The sequence below is a fragment of the Chelonia mydas genome, chromosome 26, assembly GCF_015237465.2.
Source record: "Chelonia mydas isolate rCheMyd1 chromosome 26, rCheMyd1.pri.v2, whole genome shotgun sequence".
NCBI classification, from domain to species: Eukaryota; Metazoa; Chordata; order Testudines; family Cheloniidae; genus Chelonia; species Chelonia mydas.
The window spans coordinates 4,210,868-4,227,154 of NC_057859.1; the positions used below are offsets into that span (position 1 = coordinate 4,210,868).

Below are 16,287 nucleotides of genomic sequence, written 5' to 3' on the forward strand. Positions count from 1 at the left end.
TTGCACCTTGCCTATTGTGGGAATGCTGGGGGCTAATTTGGCCTCCAGAGCAGATTAATTTCAGGTTTCAGAGTAACAGCCGTGTTAGTCTGTATTCGTAAAAAGAAAAGGAGTACTTGTGGCAGATTAAAGCAGCCCTTGTGCCCTGACTGCAATAGTCCCTCTGGGCATGGGGGTACCTGCAAATAGCTAAGGCTGGCCACCCCTTCTAAATCCTGCAACCCACCCCCAGCATGCTGCTGGTGTGCGCTCTGCACCAGGGGCTCTTGCCGGGAAGAGAGTAGAGAGTCAACTATGCCAGACCCCTCCCCTGCTGATATTCTCCATGGGGCATCATACGGCTGCTTTGCCACCCCTGTTTCTCATGCAAAGGGGCCACAGGCAGGAATGAACTCTTCCCTCTCTCTCTCTTTTACATTGTCCACAATGACCCGAGGTATCCTACGAGTCCACGTTGTATTCTTGACACAGCATTGACTAGGCCAGGGGTTCCTCTCCCATGTCTCCTGTCTGGGAGGGTGTAGGAATAAAGGCATCATATACCGATTCATCCCTGGTGTAGCTCGTGTCGACGTTGATGGAATTACGTCAACCGAGAATTACCGGTAATTTAGACCGTTGTGGCTGAATGTCGTCTCAACAAGGCTGCAGACTGGTAGGTGAGATTGGCTTTTGTGACACCTGGATTCTGTGAGCTCCGTACACCTGCCATCTCCCCACCTTGTATCAAGACAGGGGGATTAAGGAGCGGAAGTAACTCCTATTCCATGAGGCATGCAAAGGTGGCTGGTAAGGGCCAGATCCTCAGCTGGGGCAAATCAACCGCCCAGTCCTGAATGCAGGAGTCACCACAAGATCCAAACCGTGCCCATGTTTCCACTGAGACTGCAGACATATGCTGAGCTGCTCCTGATCTTTGCAAGAGACAAGCTTCGTAAGAAATGCACTGAGCCACTCAGCAAGTAGAAACCCCAGCCGGGAAGGAGGGAGCAAATCACTTTCTGCTCCAGGACCAGTGTTTAGGGAGAAGTGTTGGGATTGGCGGGGGGGTAGAGTATGCACACAGCTCCATTTTTCATATCCGAGCAACTTCCCTTAACTTAATCAGAGGGTGGCTTGTTGACATTTTTACTCTATGTGGCTCCCCATGCATTTCAAAGTGCCTGAAATTTCATTATGTGAAAGGCAGTCACTGACTCTGCTCCAGAGTTTGGCTACTTTTCAAAGCATTTCCACTATTATTATTGGAGTGGAAACATGCAGAATGAAAATCCTCCCGTTAAATGACCAGTAAGTGCCCTATAGGCAGCACTAAGCCAAAACATTTATCCACCTAATTTTATTTCTCAAAGATTTTTTTTATTCAGATTTACACATGAGTGATAGGCATTAGAAGCATTTCTTTTTCAATGTGAATTGTGTGCTGGTGAACAGTCCTTCACTGGTGGGCCAGGGAAGCAGAGACCTCTGTTTATCCACATTAAAGGTACTGCACCGGGCAGTGGAAGTGCAATCTTCCCCTTACACTGTCTGGCCAATGACACTTCTCTGCCATGACACTTCCAGGAATAAGTGGGGAGTTCAGTCACTATCATGTTAGGTAGAGTCACAGTCCTTATTCTTGAGGTGGCATTTTTTCAACAAAACAACTACAGACAAACATGCAGGCTTCCACAAAACTTGAGTTCCAGTCTTGTCTCCCTCATTTACCAGGAATCATATTTTCTCTGGAGCGCCATGTAGCATGTAGAGATTGGATTCAATACTGCAAGTAAATATATTACCATCTCCAGGTCCATAATATTCTTCACTTCTCTGCTGAGACTACCAGCAAGGGGGGCAGATGTATTATGGACTCCTGTCCACTAGGTACACCCTTCTATGTAGTTATACAGTTCCAATCACCCTAGTATCTAAGAGCCTTCCAAATATCAACAAATCCATCTTCCAGTATGCTGTAATACTATCCCCATTATACAGATGGGGGACTGAGGCACAGAGAGAGACTAAGGGGCAGATATTTAAAGGTATCTAGGTGCTTAACTCTTGATTTCAACTGATTTCAGTGTGAGTGAGGCACCTAAAGACCTTTAAAAATTTGGTCCTAAATGACTTGCCCAAGGTCACACAGCGAGTCAGTTGCAGAGCTAGGGACCAAACATAGCTCTCCAGGCTGCTGCCATAGCCACAAAATTATGTGTCCCTTCCCATCAGTTCATTTCACATAAGTCACCAAACAACATCCAGATGGCAAAAGCTTTTGATTACTGCTGCCCCAAACCAGTGACCTATATGCAAAGACCCCTATAGCCCATCAGCATTCCCTGGAGTCATGGATCTTTGTTGTGGGGCCATAGGTATGCAGAGTATTTTACCACCATGCCAGGTCCTTGCTGCAAAAATCTGTCTCCTATTTAAGTGATGATAACAAGCAGTGAGGGCAAGAGAGGGAGGGAGAAGAAAGGCTATAGTGCAGTGGTTCTCAACCCATGGTTTTCAGGCCACTTGCAGCCCAATCAGCACAGAACAGCGGTGGCCCTGTGACATCCTCAGGGCCATACAGGTCGTATGTGTATTGTGTGCATGCAGCCCACATAACACACAGAGAGCTGCAGATGTGTGGGGCTTCAATGGGGGTCAAAGGGAAGGATCAGCAACCCATCTCTTTCCTTCTGTTGCCTGGAGCTGCTAGCAGCTGGCTGGTTTTCCTACAGACCGAGGGCCTGGATACCCCATCCCAGGAGGCAGTGAGGCTGCTCTTGGAGGGGCAGAATGGCTTCTGATGCCTCCAGTGGATGGCGGTGGAAGGCTGTGCCTCTCTTCCCCATCCTTGGAACTGGCTGCAGCAACATAGTCATCAAAGGTATTACACACGTTCTCGCTCCCTCCAGTCAGCACCATGTGGGTAACCAGCTAGTTAACACAGGATCTCGTCAGACCCTCCTCGGCAGGCTGCTCTAGCTACCATTTCAGAGGCGCCCTGTGGATAATTACACAGCAGATTGATTCGGCAAAACCAGGAAACAAACGTTAGTGAGGGATGGGGCTGAAGCCTCTCTGAAGGATGTGATAAGTCCTAACCAGCAAAAAGAGGCTGGTGGTTTCCCCCAAGAACCCACAGCTCCCTGGGAGCATCTTGGACCCACACTCTTGCTCTTGTGCATGTGGTCTTCTGTAGAAATCAGTGGAACTGCATGAGATTATCCGAGGTATCCTTCCAGACATACGGCCAAGCTTCCTCCCGCCTTCCTTGCAGCCTTCTGTCCTCGCTGTGATCACTGCGTTTTAAAGTGAGATGTTAAAACAGTGCTGGCACTCCTGTCAGGGAACCCTGACTTTGCACCAGAAATGCCAACCCTGATCTTGGACCTTTGGTACCATCAAACTTGAGCTCCTGGCCAGTGCTGGCCACCCAGCTGGTTCCCCGCTGTGTTTCTCTAGTTTTATGCTAGTGTAACAGACCCTCTTGTGAAAGGCAAAGACTAATTTCCTGGGGTGCCATTGAAAGATGGGCAAGGAAAGAAAAGAACGAAAAGATGGAGATGATGGCCCAAGCTGCCTTCATTCAGGTTCACTCAGTGACTTGCCTTCACTTGCCCTTGAGTACCTACAGCCTCAGTTTACCTTCTCATAGCCCTCCCATGATGGGTATCAGCCCAATACCTCCTGCTGTCACCCAGTAAGATGGGGGTGGGCTGTATCGGCTAGCTAGGGGGCAGACTTTCAGGAGAGCCCAGCATGCTGGGTGCACATTGGATGTTGAGCTCGGTTGGAAATCTGCTCACAAGGGTACAGTAGGAGTTGCTGGGTGCTGAGCTCGTCGAGAAATCTGGCCTCACACGCAGATGTGTCCCTCACACTGTGACCACATTCAACATGCACCTTGCATGCTACTACGGCTAAGACTCACCCCAGGTCTCGGTGAGCTATCAGCAGCAGCTCGCTCAGGTGAACTGAAAGGACGATGCACCACCTGCATTGAGATGGTTGGAGCTGTGCTGGCTTCTTGCTCTGGGCAATCGTTTCTCAGGCACCATTCCTAAAAGCTGATGCTTCCGGGTTTACACTGGCCACCTGCAGGAGTCAAGAAGGGATTTTTCCCCCTTGTGTATTCTGGAGAGGTTTTATTATTTTTTTTTAATCTCCTTGCTCTGAAGCATCAGGGATAACCACAGCTAGAGATGGGACATAGAAAAGGGAGGACCAGGGCTCTGAGGTGGCACCAAGCATTCTCTCTCTCAGGTGCTTGGCTGGCTGGTTCTTGCTCACATGCTCAGGGTCTAACTGACTGCCATAGGCGGTGTTGGGAAGGAATTTTCCCCCACATCAAGTTGGCAGTGACCTAGTGGGTTTTTGCCTTCCTCTGCAGCCTGGGGGAGCCAGGGTTTTTTGAGTATATCTCACTTAACCATTTCCTGACATTGCAGGGGCCTCAGGCACTGGTGCACCTTGGTCCCGTCTATTCCCTGCCTGCAGCACATCACAGTCTAGTCTCCTGTGGGCTGTCATACTTTGGTCTCGTTTCAGTTGTTTGGTTTAATGTGCAGGTGCTGGGTGGCGCTGATGGTCTGTGATATACAGGTCAGACTGGATGATCTGGCGGTCCCTTCTGGCCTTAAACTCTGTGACTCTATTCCCCATTATTATTACTATTCATAATCATAACTAGCTCTTAGATGGAGCTTTTCATCAGTAGAATAGTCTTTCTTTCCTTTTTTATTTCCTGTAGCTAGCTGTGTATTGCGGGGGGATGGGGCAGGGGGGAGCACAGAGATATGGAGAAGAATTTGTATGCGTTTGGATGCAAGTTTTTGTACATGCATATTCTTGTGGCTGTGCCTGTGTATTTCCATGCATAGGAATATGCGTGTGTGTGTGTGTGTGTGTGTTTATATGTATGACTGTGTGTGCGTACACCTACACGTGTGTGTTTGCATGGGATGTTCTGTGTTTGTGTCAATCTCCCTCTGCTTTCTCTCTCCCCCACCCTCCACCCACCCACACGATGATATAAACAAACCTGCCTCTGGACATGTCATGGCTTAAAATAGATGTTCATATATCAGCCTTTCTACAGCAGCAGCAGCGGCAGCAACAAGAGCTGCAGCAGTAGGAAGACATGGCCGACTGGATCTGACTAGAAAACTCACCCTGAGCTGAGAAATCACAGCCTGCACAAAGGTAGAGTACCAGGGACGGGTGTCTCCCTCCTGCCTCCTGTCCGTCTGTCTTTCTGTCTCTTTGCTGAGCGTGTGGGGTTGGGCAGCCTGCCCGGGTGCGATAACGTCTATGTAGAGCAGCCGTGTGTGTAGGCAGGGTCTGTCTGTCTATCTGTCTCTCTCCTCCCTCCGAGCGCAGCGTGAGAATGGCAGGGGTGGCAGAGGCAGCCATGTACCTTGAGCAAGAAGTCACTGCAAGCAGTAGCTCACCCTGTGTTTTAATACAGGAATGGGCCACACCTCCCATGTAGCAATAGTGCTTTGGGGATTTGCTCTGGGGTCTTGTATATCAGGTAGCAATTGGTGATATTTACCAGCTAGAGCCCACTGCACATCAGCACCCAGGGGGTGTTGGGGGCAGAAGATGAGGGTCAGATACATCTGTGAGGCCGATTGAGTTATATGCCAGAGTGGCTCCGTCCCACAGATTCTCAGGCTTGTCTCCACCGCAAGCAAAGGTGGGTTTGCAGCTCAGCCAGGCATGCCCCGGCTAGCTTTAATCTAGCGAATGCAGCTAAAACTAGCAGTGCAGACGCAGCAGCCCAGATGCAGTATTTCCAACTTCGAGAGCTCAAAAATCACGAGTCGGGGCTGCCAAAATCATGAGATTGGCCCCAAAGTCATGACATTTTTGAAAAAGATGGTTTTTTAAAATCAGTCTCTTGATGTTTGAATTCCCCCTGCCCATCATCAGGCATGTGCATGCGACCATTAGTGTCACCCACTCCCCCATGTGTACTGGAGAAGGTGATTTTGGCCCCTGCTGCAGGAGCGCTCACCCCCACATCTGCCCGTCTCCTGCCCAACAATTAATCCTGTCCCCCAGACCCCCATCGGTTCTGTCCCCACCCAACCCCACTCAGTTCAGCCCCCCCCTCAATTTAGTCCCCAGCCCCCATCTTCTGTACCCCATCATTTCAGCCCCCCTGCCCCATCGACCCCCACTGCCTTCAATTCACCCTCCCAGCACCACCCCATCTGCTCAGAACCCACCATCAATACAGGCCTCCCATCCCACCAGCCCCCCTCCTCACTTCAGCCCTCCTGCAGCCCCCAGCCTCCCCTCTGCTCCTTAGGGTTCTTCACCCTCCCTAGGCCTGAGGCGTTGCAGTGGGGTCCCCTCTCCCACTTCCCAGGCCGGCAGGGGAGCTGCCGCCTGGGGCTGATAGCTGGAATCCTGGCTGCACCTGGGGCAGCTGATGGGATTTCTAAATAAAATTCAGCCTCACTTTTAGAACTGTCAAATGTAGGATTTTTTTTTTCAGTGATTCAATTGCTTATTTGAGCTTTGGCCTTGCCCCCTTCTATTTGTCTCAGATGAAGTTTCTCTTCCCTGCTGGGTGTAACCCTTCTGTCTCTTCCCCCTATTTGAGAACTTGATGGCTCTGTTTATCTGATATGTAAATGAATTCTCATGGTCTTTCAAAGTACTTTGGAAGTAACTGGCCAGTGGAGAAATCGCATTCCTTTGTTGAAGGTGGGGATAACTCCTGTTGGACTGGAAACACATTTTAAGAATGTGGCGGGGCGGGAAAAAAAAATCCTGACATTTGAGAGTTCTATCGCCAGATCACGAGTGAGGCTTCATTCTGCTCAGAAATCGCGACTCTCCCAATCGATTCGCGGGAGTTGGCACGTCTGCAGGTATACAAACCCACCCGGAATGCTGGATAGGTACTTGCGTGTGCAGCCTGCACCAGCGTCTGTGCTGACGAGTCTTTGCTGCTATTTTTAGCCATGCTAGCTAGATTAAAGCTAGTGCAGGTATGTCTACCTGAACTGCAGTCACACCTCCAATTACAGTGTAAGCAGACCCTTAGCCAGCCATGGATCTGCTTGTAGCCTTATATTAAGGGGCACGGTATGGGCCAGGCTTGGATGGGCCCAGGCTGAACGGCCTGCTGCAGCATGAGCGGGCAGACACCCCGTGGCATTGTGCTGCGGCTGATCCCAGCTGTGGTGTGCTGCCCACGGGCTTACCAGGTATTTATTCCTGGAGCCAGCAGGTCAAACATTCAGCAGAGTGCAGGAGACATAGAGCCAACTCTGGACCACGGTATACGCTGCTGCAGCTCCTGTTACGATCTGTGGCAGCTGCACCCCGTCATACCAGGGCTGATGGGGAACCCCTGGCTCCAGAAAAGTCTATTCCATGCCCGGCACAACCATGTCCAAGGCAGCATCCAAAATACCCTGCAGAGAATAAACTGTAGGGAGAGGTCGGTAGGGAGGGAAGTACTTAGCAGGTCTCTTTAGATCCCTTCCGAATTCTGCGGTGCCCTCATGACGTTTCCATCCTCTGGGCACAATCAGGTAAGTGTCTCGGGGTTTCCTCCTTCGGCACCACTGGCTGCCGGCCATTGCTGAGGGCGGGGTGCCAGGCCGACCGAACTGACGGTCTAAGCCAGCAAGGCCAATCTGAGGTCACTCCATTTCCCCCTTTTAGCCGCTGAAAACAGCTGGCCAGCGCGGAGCCGCTGACGGGAACGGAGCTGAGAGGTGAGACTTTGGATGGGTTCCCAAATGCTTGGAGGCAGCTCCTGGCATCGCCAGCAGCAGCAGCTTTCAGCTGGCTGCACTGAGGAGGAAGGCAGCAAAGAAGAAAAATGTTCCCAAGGCTGAGGGTTTGTTACGGAGGCCGGGTACATCCCCCATGTGGGTGGGAGTGGGACTGTCCCAGGGGGCTTGTTGCCGGCTTGAGGAAGTCACACCTGGGAGTCGGGCCTCTTGGGCTCTATTGCTTACCCATAAAAGTCTCCTGCCCCACGACTAACGCCTCCCACCCCAAACCCAGAGCAGCCTCCCAGCTTTTCAAATGCAGCAGGGGGGTTGCTGTGCCAAGAGAGGTTAAGACCGCCTCTCCCTCCCATCAGGCTGTTTTTATTGGTACACGACAGGCCGATGCCCAGTGAGACCCCACGTGACACCGTATGGAATCCGCCACCTGCTTCTCCTCCCAGCCCCAGAGCCTGGCACCAGGCCCAGAGTCTTCGCTGCCTGCCAGCTCCTCCAATCCTAGGTTGACACAGTCAGCTCTTGAGCTGGCATCGTGACCCTGGCAGCCAAAGCCCTCTAGCCAGTTCAGAGGGAAGGTGACAGCTGAGCTACTCTGTTCTCTCATAAACAGAAAACCCTGGGTACTCTGGGCCTGCCAGTGTGGCACTGACCCAGCAGAGCAGAGCTGGAACGTTGCCCCTTCACCATGAAAGGGGTGCACAAGTGGGCTGAAGGCTTTGGTGACCCCACTTCCTCCTTTACTTGGTTCACAGTGCTCTGGCCCCATTAAACCCTCCCCAAATGCTCCACCTTCCAGGGGGGAAGCCTATGATGTACGGCCCCCGCCTGACGCTGGGAACCCGTCGGCGGAGAGGGCTCTACACCTGCAGCTAGTTGTTCACATAGGTTGCTGGGAGGGTCTGCAGGGCTGCTTTGAACTTTTGTGAGGTATTCCGATGCACGACCAACTCACCCCACTTCCAGTGGAGCCAGGAGTCTCAGCCCAAAGCTGCTTGACCTGGGTCTCCCGCTCAGGAAGAAGCAGCTGGATTTTTGTGTGTGTGTGTCAGGGCAGCGGGGCAGGGTGGGGGGAATTCTCTGAGCTGATCGCTTGTCACGTGGGGAAGGGCTTGGCAATACTCCCATGCCGGGGTCACCTAATGGCATCTCCACTACTTACAGGACGGGACTGTGGGTGACGGCAGCTGCAGCGTTATCACCCACAGGGATGCATCGGGGGTCTCGGGAGCTCCAATGGCGTTTATGTCCAGGTTCTCCAGAAGCAGCTCCAGGTCACCCAGCCGGGGGTCTCAGGAAGATGCCAGCAACCACCCCATCCTCAGTGTCTTTGAGCTGGAGAGGCTGCTGTACACGGGGAAGACAGCCTGTAACCATGCAGATGAGGTCTGGCCAGGACTCTACCTGGGAGACCAGTAAGTGCAGGCCCAGGGTCATGAGGGAGAGCGGGAATTGGTGGGGATGGGAAGGAAGAGCGAAAGGGACATGGTAGCATAGTTGTGGGAGGGGGCACGGCCTGGGGAGGAGGAGAGTGCAGCGCCACTGTGTGTGTGTGTGTGTGTGTGCGCGCGCGCGCGTGCGTGCATGCAGTATTCCAAATGCCAAGTATTCAGGCAGCCCCGAAATTGGGGGCTCTTTTTATTGGCCTTCTGGCTTCCGAGCCTGTGCCAGCACATTCAGGTCACGTTTTCAAGCTTTTCTCTGCAGTCACAAGGGCTAGAAACTTATTTTTTGCGTTCATGAAAGCAGGGATTCCCCAGTAATAAATTGATTCCAGGAGCCAGGGCTACAAGAAAAACAACGTTTGTGTGTGTGTGTGTCCATCCTTTCCATTTGTGATAGTGGCACTCAAAAATGGCCCCTGAGGGTAAAGGTATCCATGTGAAAAGACCCACCACACACAAACTGGACACAGCAAGCACCCTAGTTTGCAGCAAGGGATAGTAGGTCAGAGAGGTCGGATATTAGGAAAAACTTTCTCTAAAGCTGTAATACTCAAACTGAGACTCGGGAGCCACAAGTGTCTTCTGCAGCTCTTTGCAGCGCATGATAGTAAAAAACTGGGCAATTTAATTATTAACCAGTCTAAATTATTAACTCATCAGGATGCTTTTGCTATGTTATTAACCAACTGTAGTTGATAAAATAATTATACTTGGTCAGAATATCCAAGAAAATATATATAGTAAACGAAACAATGAATTCACACGACTGTGGCTCTTTTGGGTAATACTGACCGCTAATTTGGCTCCTGAATCACTGAGGTCTGAGTATCACTGTCTAAGGACAGGAGGACTTGTGGCACCTTAGAGACTAGCAAATTTATTTGAGCATAAGCTTGCGTGAGCTACAGCTCACTTCATCGGATGCATTCAGTGGAAAATACAGTGGGGGGATTTATATACACAGAGAACATGAAACAAAGGGTGTTACCATACACACTGTAAGGAGAGTGATCAGGTAAGGTGAGCTATTACCAGCAGGAGAGTGGGGGTGTGGTGGGGAACCTTTTGTAGTGATAATCAAGGTGGGCCATTTCCAGCAGTTGATAAGAACGTCTGAGGAACAGCCTGGGGGGGGGGGGCGGTGAGGGGGGCACGGGGGAAATAAACATGGGGAAATAGTTTTACTTTGTGTAATGACCCATCCACTCCCAGTCTTTATTCAAGCCTAAGTTAATTGTATCCAGTTTGCAAATTAATTCCAATTCAGCAGTCTCTCGTTCGAGTCTGTTTCTGAAGTTTTTTTGTTGAAGAATTGCCACTTTTAGGTCTGTAATCGAGTGACCAAAGAGATTGAAGTGTTCTCCGACTGGTTTTTGAATGTTATAATTCTTGACGTCTGATTTGTGTCCATATTCTTTTACGTAGAGACTGTCCAGTTTGGCCAATGTACATGGCAGAGGGGCATTCCTGGCACATGATGGCATTTATCACATTGGTAGATGTGCAGGTGAACGAGCCTCTAATAGTGTGGCTGATGTGATTAGGCCCTATGATGGTGTCCCCTGAATAGATATGTGGACACAGTTGGCAACGGGCTTTGTTGCAAGGATAGGTTCCTGGGTTAGTGGTTCTGTTAAGCACTGGAACAGGTCATCTAGGGAAGTTGTGGAATCCCCATCACTGGGGTTTTCAAGAACAGGTTGGACAAACAGCTGTCAGGGAAGGTCTAGGTTTACTTGGTCCTGCCTCAGCATGGCGGGGCTGGACTAGATGGTTTCTTGAGGTCCCTTCCAACCTGACATTTCTATGATTCTTTGTTCAAGAGGTCGGGAAACCGGCGGTACGAGACTAAGCAGCACTGGCAGAGCTGGAAAGGAGAACGGGGAACCCAGACTGGTATAGCAGGGGGGCTGTGGGTCAGGATTGAGGCCCATTGGCAGGAGCTGCATGGGGAGCCTCAGGCTAGCATCTCTTGGGGGTGAGAGAGAAATGTATGTTGCTAGGTGGGGAATGACAGATTTTCTTATTTTTTAGTGTACCCACCAGATGACTGCCTCTCCTCACCCGCACCCCCTTCTTCTGGCCTGTTCCCTCCCAGCCAAAAATCCATGCTGGCCTGGCCCAAGTAGCTCTCCCCTCCCGAGTACCAGTTCTAGCAGATAATACTTGCACAGTCCACTGTCAAGAAGCACCCCCTGCTCAGCTGCCGCCACATAAGCTCCCCCATTTTAACCCTTTGCTCCCTTCTCCGCAGAGATATAGCAGCCAATCGGCGTGAGCTGGCCCGCCTGCGCATCACCCACATCCTCAATGCGTCGCACAGCAAATGGAGAGGGGGTGCTGAGTACTATGAAGGCACCGGCATCCGCTACCTAGGCATTGAGGCCCACGACTCGCCCAGCTTCGACATGAGTCCCTACTTCTACCCCTCAGCTGACTTCATCCACCAGGCGCTGAGCGAGAGAGGAGGTGAGGGGCAGAGGAGGGGTTGGAGGAGAGGGAGCAGGGGCTGGGACGAAGAGCTTGGCTGGGCAAGAGGAGAGGCTGTGTCCAAAACCCTCATCTCTATTCGCCTTCTTTCCTTATAAACACGCCACCCACGGTTCTGTGCTGGAAACAGTGGAGATACCATTAGCAAGACATGGGGATCCTCACTCCCACCTCCCTAGCCCTCCCCCATGTGATCGGCTCAGAGAAATCTCCCAAATCCAGCCACTTCTTGAGTCTGCAAAACTTCCACCATAACACCAAGTGTCACCAAGTTGGACCAGCACAATGGTCCTTCTAGCCCAGAATCTGGCCTCCTGCTGCACCAGAACAGAGCCACCTCCATCTACGCTGGGATCGGCTAGACTAGAGCAATGGTCCAGCTAGCCCACTATCCCAGCAGCCACCGTTCTGGAAGAGACCCAGGCCCAATTATGGGCCATAGCCTGGCCCTTTCATGCCATCCTGGTGGAACAAATAGGCCAGATCTGAGGTGGATCCCTTCCTCTCACAACACGGGGAATTCCTATGGTGCTTGTGGGTGTAAGCAACCCCTGGCATAAGGGTATGCCAGGGTGGGGGTGGCTCTAGAGCAGGAGGGGGTGGATCTGGAGTCCTCAGACGAGACCAGGATTCAGGAGGTGCATAGGGGGTACAGGCATCTTTGGCTTCCCGCACTGGGGAGGCGCAGCTTATAGTCTGGCTCACAGGGACCGGGGAGTAGGGCAGGTTGAAAATTTTGCTCTCAAAACGTTGTTCAAAGGCAGATTGGGTTTTTGACTAAACTACATTTTTCACTCAAACGAAAGTATCTGCTTTCCATGCGAAGCTTGGCTTTTTCACTGAAAAAAAAAACCAAACCAAAACGTTTTTGATTTTCAACCAAAAATGGAACTATTGAGCCATAAACTGGAATACTTTGATTGGAAATGCTGCAGCAGAGCCTCATGGGAGATGTAAATCAATGGCCTCACGTTCCCATTCTCCTAGTTGGAGCTGGGCTCCCTCGCCAGACATCATCTCCCATGATTCACTGTGGCGGTGGGACTCCCATGATGCATCACCTCCCCTGCCCAAAATGAGAGACTGTGGTGCTGTTATGCTTATAAGAAGCACTACAGTGAATCCTGGCGGATGTCGTCTGACCGGTCCACCCAGCCTAGAGAGGGAAATGAGGGCATGAACCACTCAAACTACCGCTCCCGCGAGGCAACACAGCAGCATTTCTGAATCAAAATAATTCAGATTTTGATTTTTCAGTGAAAAGTCAACTTTTTCCAAGGGAACCCGCCTCCCCTGCCATTGTGTGACCATCTGTCCCATCGAGCCCTGTATCCTAACTCCTGTACTGGAATGATCATCTCATCCACACTGTTGTACGACTGTTTCCTGGACTTCCGTAACCCCGCGCAGTGGGGCCTTGGGGCTGTAGCCCCGCTGTGACACAGCTCCCCTTCTCCCCGCAGGAAGGATCCTCGTCCACTGTGCCGTCGGGGTGAGCCGTTCAGCCACCTTGGTCCTCGCCTACCTCATGATCCGCCACCGTATGACCCTGGTGGAAGCCATAAAGACTGTCAAGGACCACCGCGGCATCATCCCCAACCGGGGCTTCCTGCACCAGCTGGTCTCCCTGGACAACTCCCTGAGGCTGAAGCGGCGAGCATGAGTGGGCAGGGGAGGGGGCGCTGTTCAGTGTCCGGCACTCAGCCCAGCCCTACTGCCAGCTGAGCAGCAGACACAGGGCTTTCATCATGGGGCAGGCGCTTGGCAGGCACAGCTGGGCTCCCTTGGGTCCTCAAGGAGTGGAAGCTATTCAGAGGGGCCCCCAACCTGCAGCTCTGTCGTCTGTGGAGGCCTAACATGCAGCCTCCTTCCAGGCTGCAAGACTTAGAGGTGCACCCCACAGGGACTATTATCCCATGTCTCGGGCTTCTCTTCCCCTCACCCTGCTGGCTCTGGGAAGCCCAAATGGGTTGGTTCTGCCAGCGGGCACACCCAGGCAGCAAGCCAGCCCTGCCTGTCATTCCTACGAGATCCAAGCTGCGTACATTTCTTGGTGGCAATGAGAATTAGGCAAGGCCCATGGTGTCGTAGACTTGGGGTGCCCTCAGTGTAAAACATTTACCTGTAAGAATAAAGTTACTGCAGAGGAAAAACATCTGCCCCTCTGCTTCTGTGTTTTGGAGCATCTTTGCCCAGACCCCAAGGGAGGATGAGAGATAGGGTCTAGATAGACTGTGTGTATTCACGGATCACATCCCACCAACGAGCTGAAATGCTGCTGCCTCTTCGCTGGTAGCTGTGTGTGCAATATACTGATATATTGACTGCGGGGCAGTCAAAGGTCCAATCGCCCAATGCTTAAAGAGATCTGAAAAAAGTGTGTGTGTGTGTGTAAGACAGTGTTTAAGTGCAGCCCCCAGCAACCCTGCTCAGACTGGGGGGAGGTTTGGGGGGAGGGGCGGTCTGCAACCCCCCTTGTGACCCTTCCCCCTTTAAGCACTGCAATCAGCTCTTCATGATCCTGTCCCAGCCCCTTGGCTGAGGTCGGGTTTGTGAGAAGGAAGCAAATCCCACCTCCCTACAGGCATCTACCTGACAGGATGAGGTGGGCTGGGAGAGGGAGTTTTGTCTCCCTTCTTATCTCTGCAGTGAGGGATATAAGAAGTGTGCTAAGTGGCCCCTCCAGCCCTTCTCCTCACCAGGACATGGGGCCCTCAACACAGACCTACTGGAGGGAATGAGCCAGCAAAGCACTAGGAACCGACACCCTAGGGATGGGCCTGGAACCAAATGCTTGGAAGAGGTGGGATCCTGATCCAACAGCAATAGCAAGGGTACCCAGCACCTCCCAGGGATAGGCTCCATCTTTGAAGCTTGGGTTCATTTCTAGAACAGTGTTTATACATGGGCTTTGGAGGGAGGGGGGTTGAGTGCAATGAGCTTTGAGGGGTGTCCACCCCGTTTCTGGTGAGGGTCAGGTAGCCATATCTTAAAAAGTCTACTGACATCAGGGCAGTCACTAGCTAGTCCGCAGAGCAGCAGACTCTGGGCCATGGAGCCTGAGCGCCGCTTTGCCACAGGCAGATCAAAACCAGCCCCACCTCTGCCATATTCCCAGAATTGCTTCCAGCTGCATTCATTGCCACCCTGCTAAAAAGTTTCCCTGCATAAATAACAAGACTCAGGGAGCCATGCTACCAGTGACCCCAAGGGAGCAGAATACGATCAAAGAGTAATCCTCCCTTGCCAGCATTTCGGGTGGCTTCACTGTGACACAGTTTTCCATCCCTGCAGGAACACATTTGAGATTCAGCTCTTGAGATAACTAGGCTCTGCATTTGGGCCCAGCTGCCTCCCCCTATTACTAACTTGAAGCTTCAGACCCTCAGGCTGCAAAGGAACTGCTCCCCACCTCTCCCACTTTTAGGATTTCGGGGTGGGGAGTGGTCCCAAGCAAAGGTGAGTGTACAGTCCTTTCCAGCTCCAAATTCCCCCTCCAGTTCTATGCTCCACCCAGAGGTATTCTCCGGGATGCTGCCAGCAGAGCTGGTGCCTTGGCCTAGGAGTACCTGCACGAGGTTACAGCACAGCACCACTGGCCAGGCGCATTATCAGGGCAGTTCTCCTTATGCAGAAGCATCAGGTATCGGCCAGTTCCGCAGACTGGGCTGGAGGGGTCCAGTGGCCTGATCTGCCTTGCCAAATCCTAGCTCAGTGTGGATGGATGGGCCGGCCAAGTAGGGGGCTGTCCGTAAACTACGTAATGCATTAGGGGGCAGGTGGGTCCCTAATTTGGCATATTTGTTTTAGTGTTACAAAATGATACAAGGATAACATTTGGGTCTCGATAATCACCCAAAAATGTGTCATATCATGGATGGACCAGTTCTATGGAGGCAGAAAGCAAAAGAGAAAGTATTTCCCAACTGAAGGGAGAAGGCAGGTTACAAACCCGTGAGATAAAAGGCCTGAGGCCCATAATCTACAGTGGAGCTGCCGGGGAGAACCAGCCCCAGGATATAATACAATACAATGCATTAGAACACAACACAAAGAAATGCTTAACCCACTGCCATGAATTGTATCAACCACCAGATGGTGATGTTGCTCTCTGCCAGAAGAAGCCAGGCCACAGAAACCAGGACCAGCAAAAGTTAGCTTCCCTGATAATTATGCAGATACAAAAGTCTCCTTTTAACGCCCAGGAGCGGGCTGTACCCCTAAACACGCTGAAGGCCCACGTGGCAGCAACAGCAGCTCTGAGAGCTTCAGGAGTCTGGGAAGATCAAGGAGAGGTGTTTTGGAGCTGCTCTCCAAAGCACCTAACTTGGGTATGTCTGGCACATCCCAGGGGAGGATGTCAGTGCTGGTTCTGCTGCAGTCAGAACTCTCTGGCTGCTGGTACTATGTGAGGGTAGCTCATATATCCATGAAGGAATCTCCTGCTTGGTTTGACCTGAGCCCGGCAGCCAAGACAGACTATTACCGGTACCTAAAGGACTTTCATAGCTCAGGGCATGTCTACACAGCATTTTGGGGGCAAGCCTCCATGCTGGGTCAACAGGCTCAGAGGTTAGCACAGTCAGATCTTGACTTGACAGACTCGGGCTAGCGGGAGA

The 16,287-nt window shown here is 51.7% G+C and overlaps 1 protein-coding gene across 2 annotated transcripts; it reads left to right on the forward strand.

Annotated features, from left to right (window-relative positions):
• Positions 1-5,001: 5,001 nt before the first annotated feature.
• DUSP26 (dual specificity phosphatase 26) lies at positions 5,002-13,833 on the forward strand. Of its 2 annotated transcripts, XM_027828626.3 has the most exons (5): positions 5,002-5,181; positions 7,666-7,718; positions 8,898-9,148; positions 11,433-11,647; positions 13,132-13,823. In XM_027828626.3, the coding sequence occupies exons 3-5, from the start codon at positions 8,970-8,972 to the stop codon at positions 13,329-13,331; spliced, it is 594 nt and encodes a 197-aa protein (XP_027684427.1). In that variant the 5' UTR covers positions 5,002-5,181; positions 7,666-7,718; positions 8,898-8,969; the 3' UTR covers positions 13,332-13,823. The 2 variants fall into 2 exon arrangements, with proteins under 2 accessions (XP_027684427.1, XP_007066378.1); XM_007066316.4 differs by lacking the exon at positions 7,666-7,718 and having other exon boundaries at positions 13,132-13,833.
• The last annotated feature ends 2,454 nt before the right edge of the window (positions 13,834-16,287 follow it).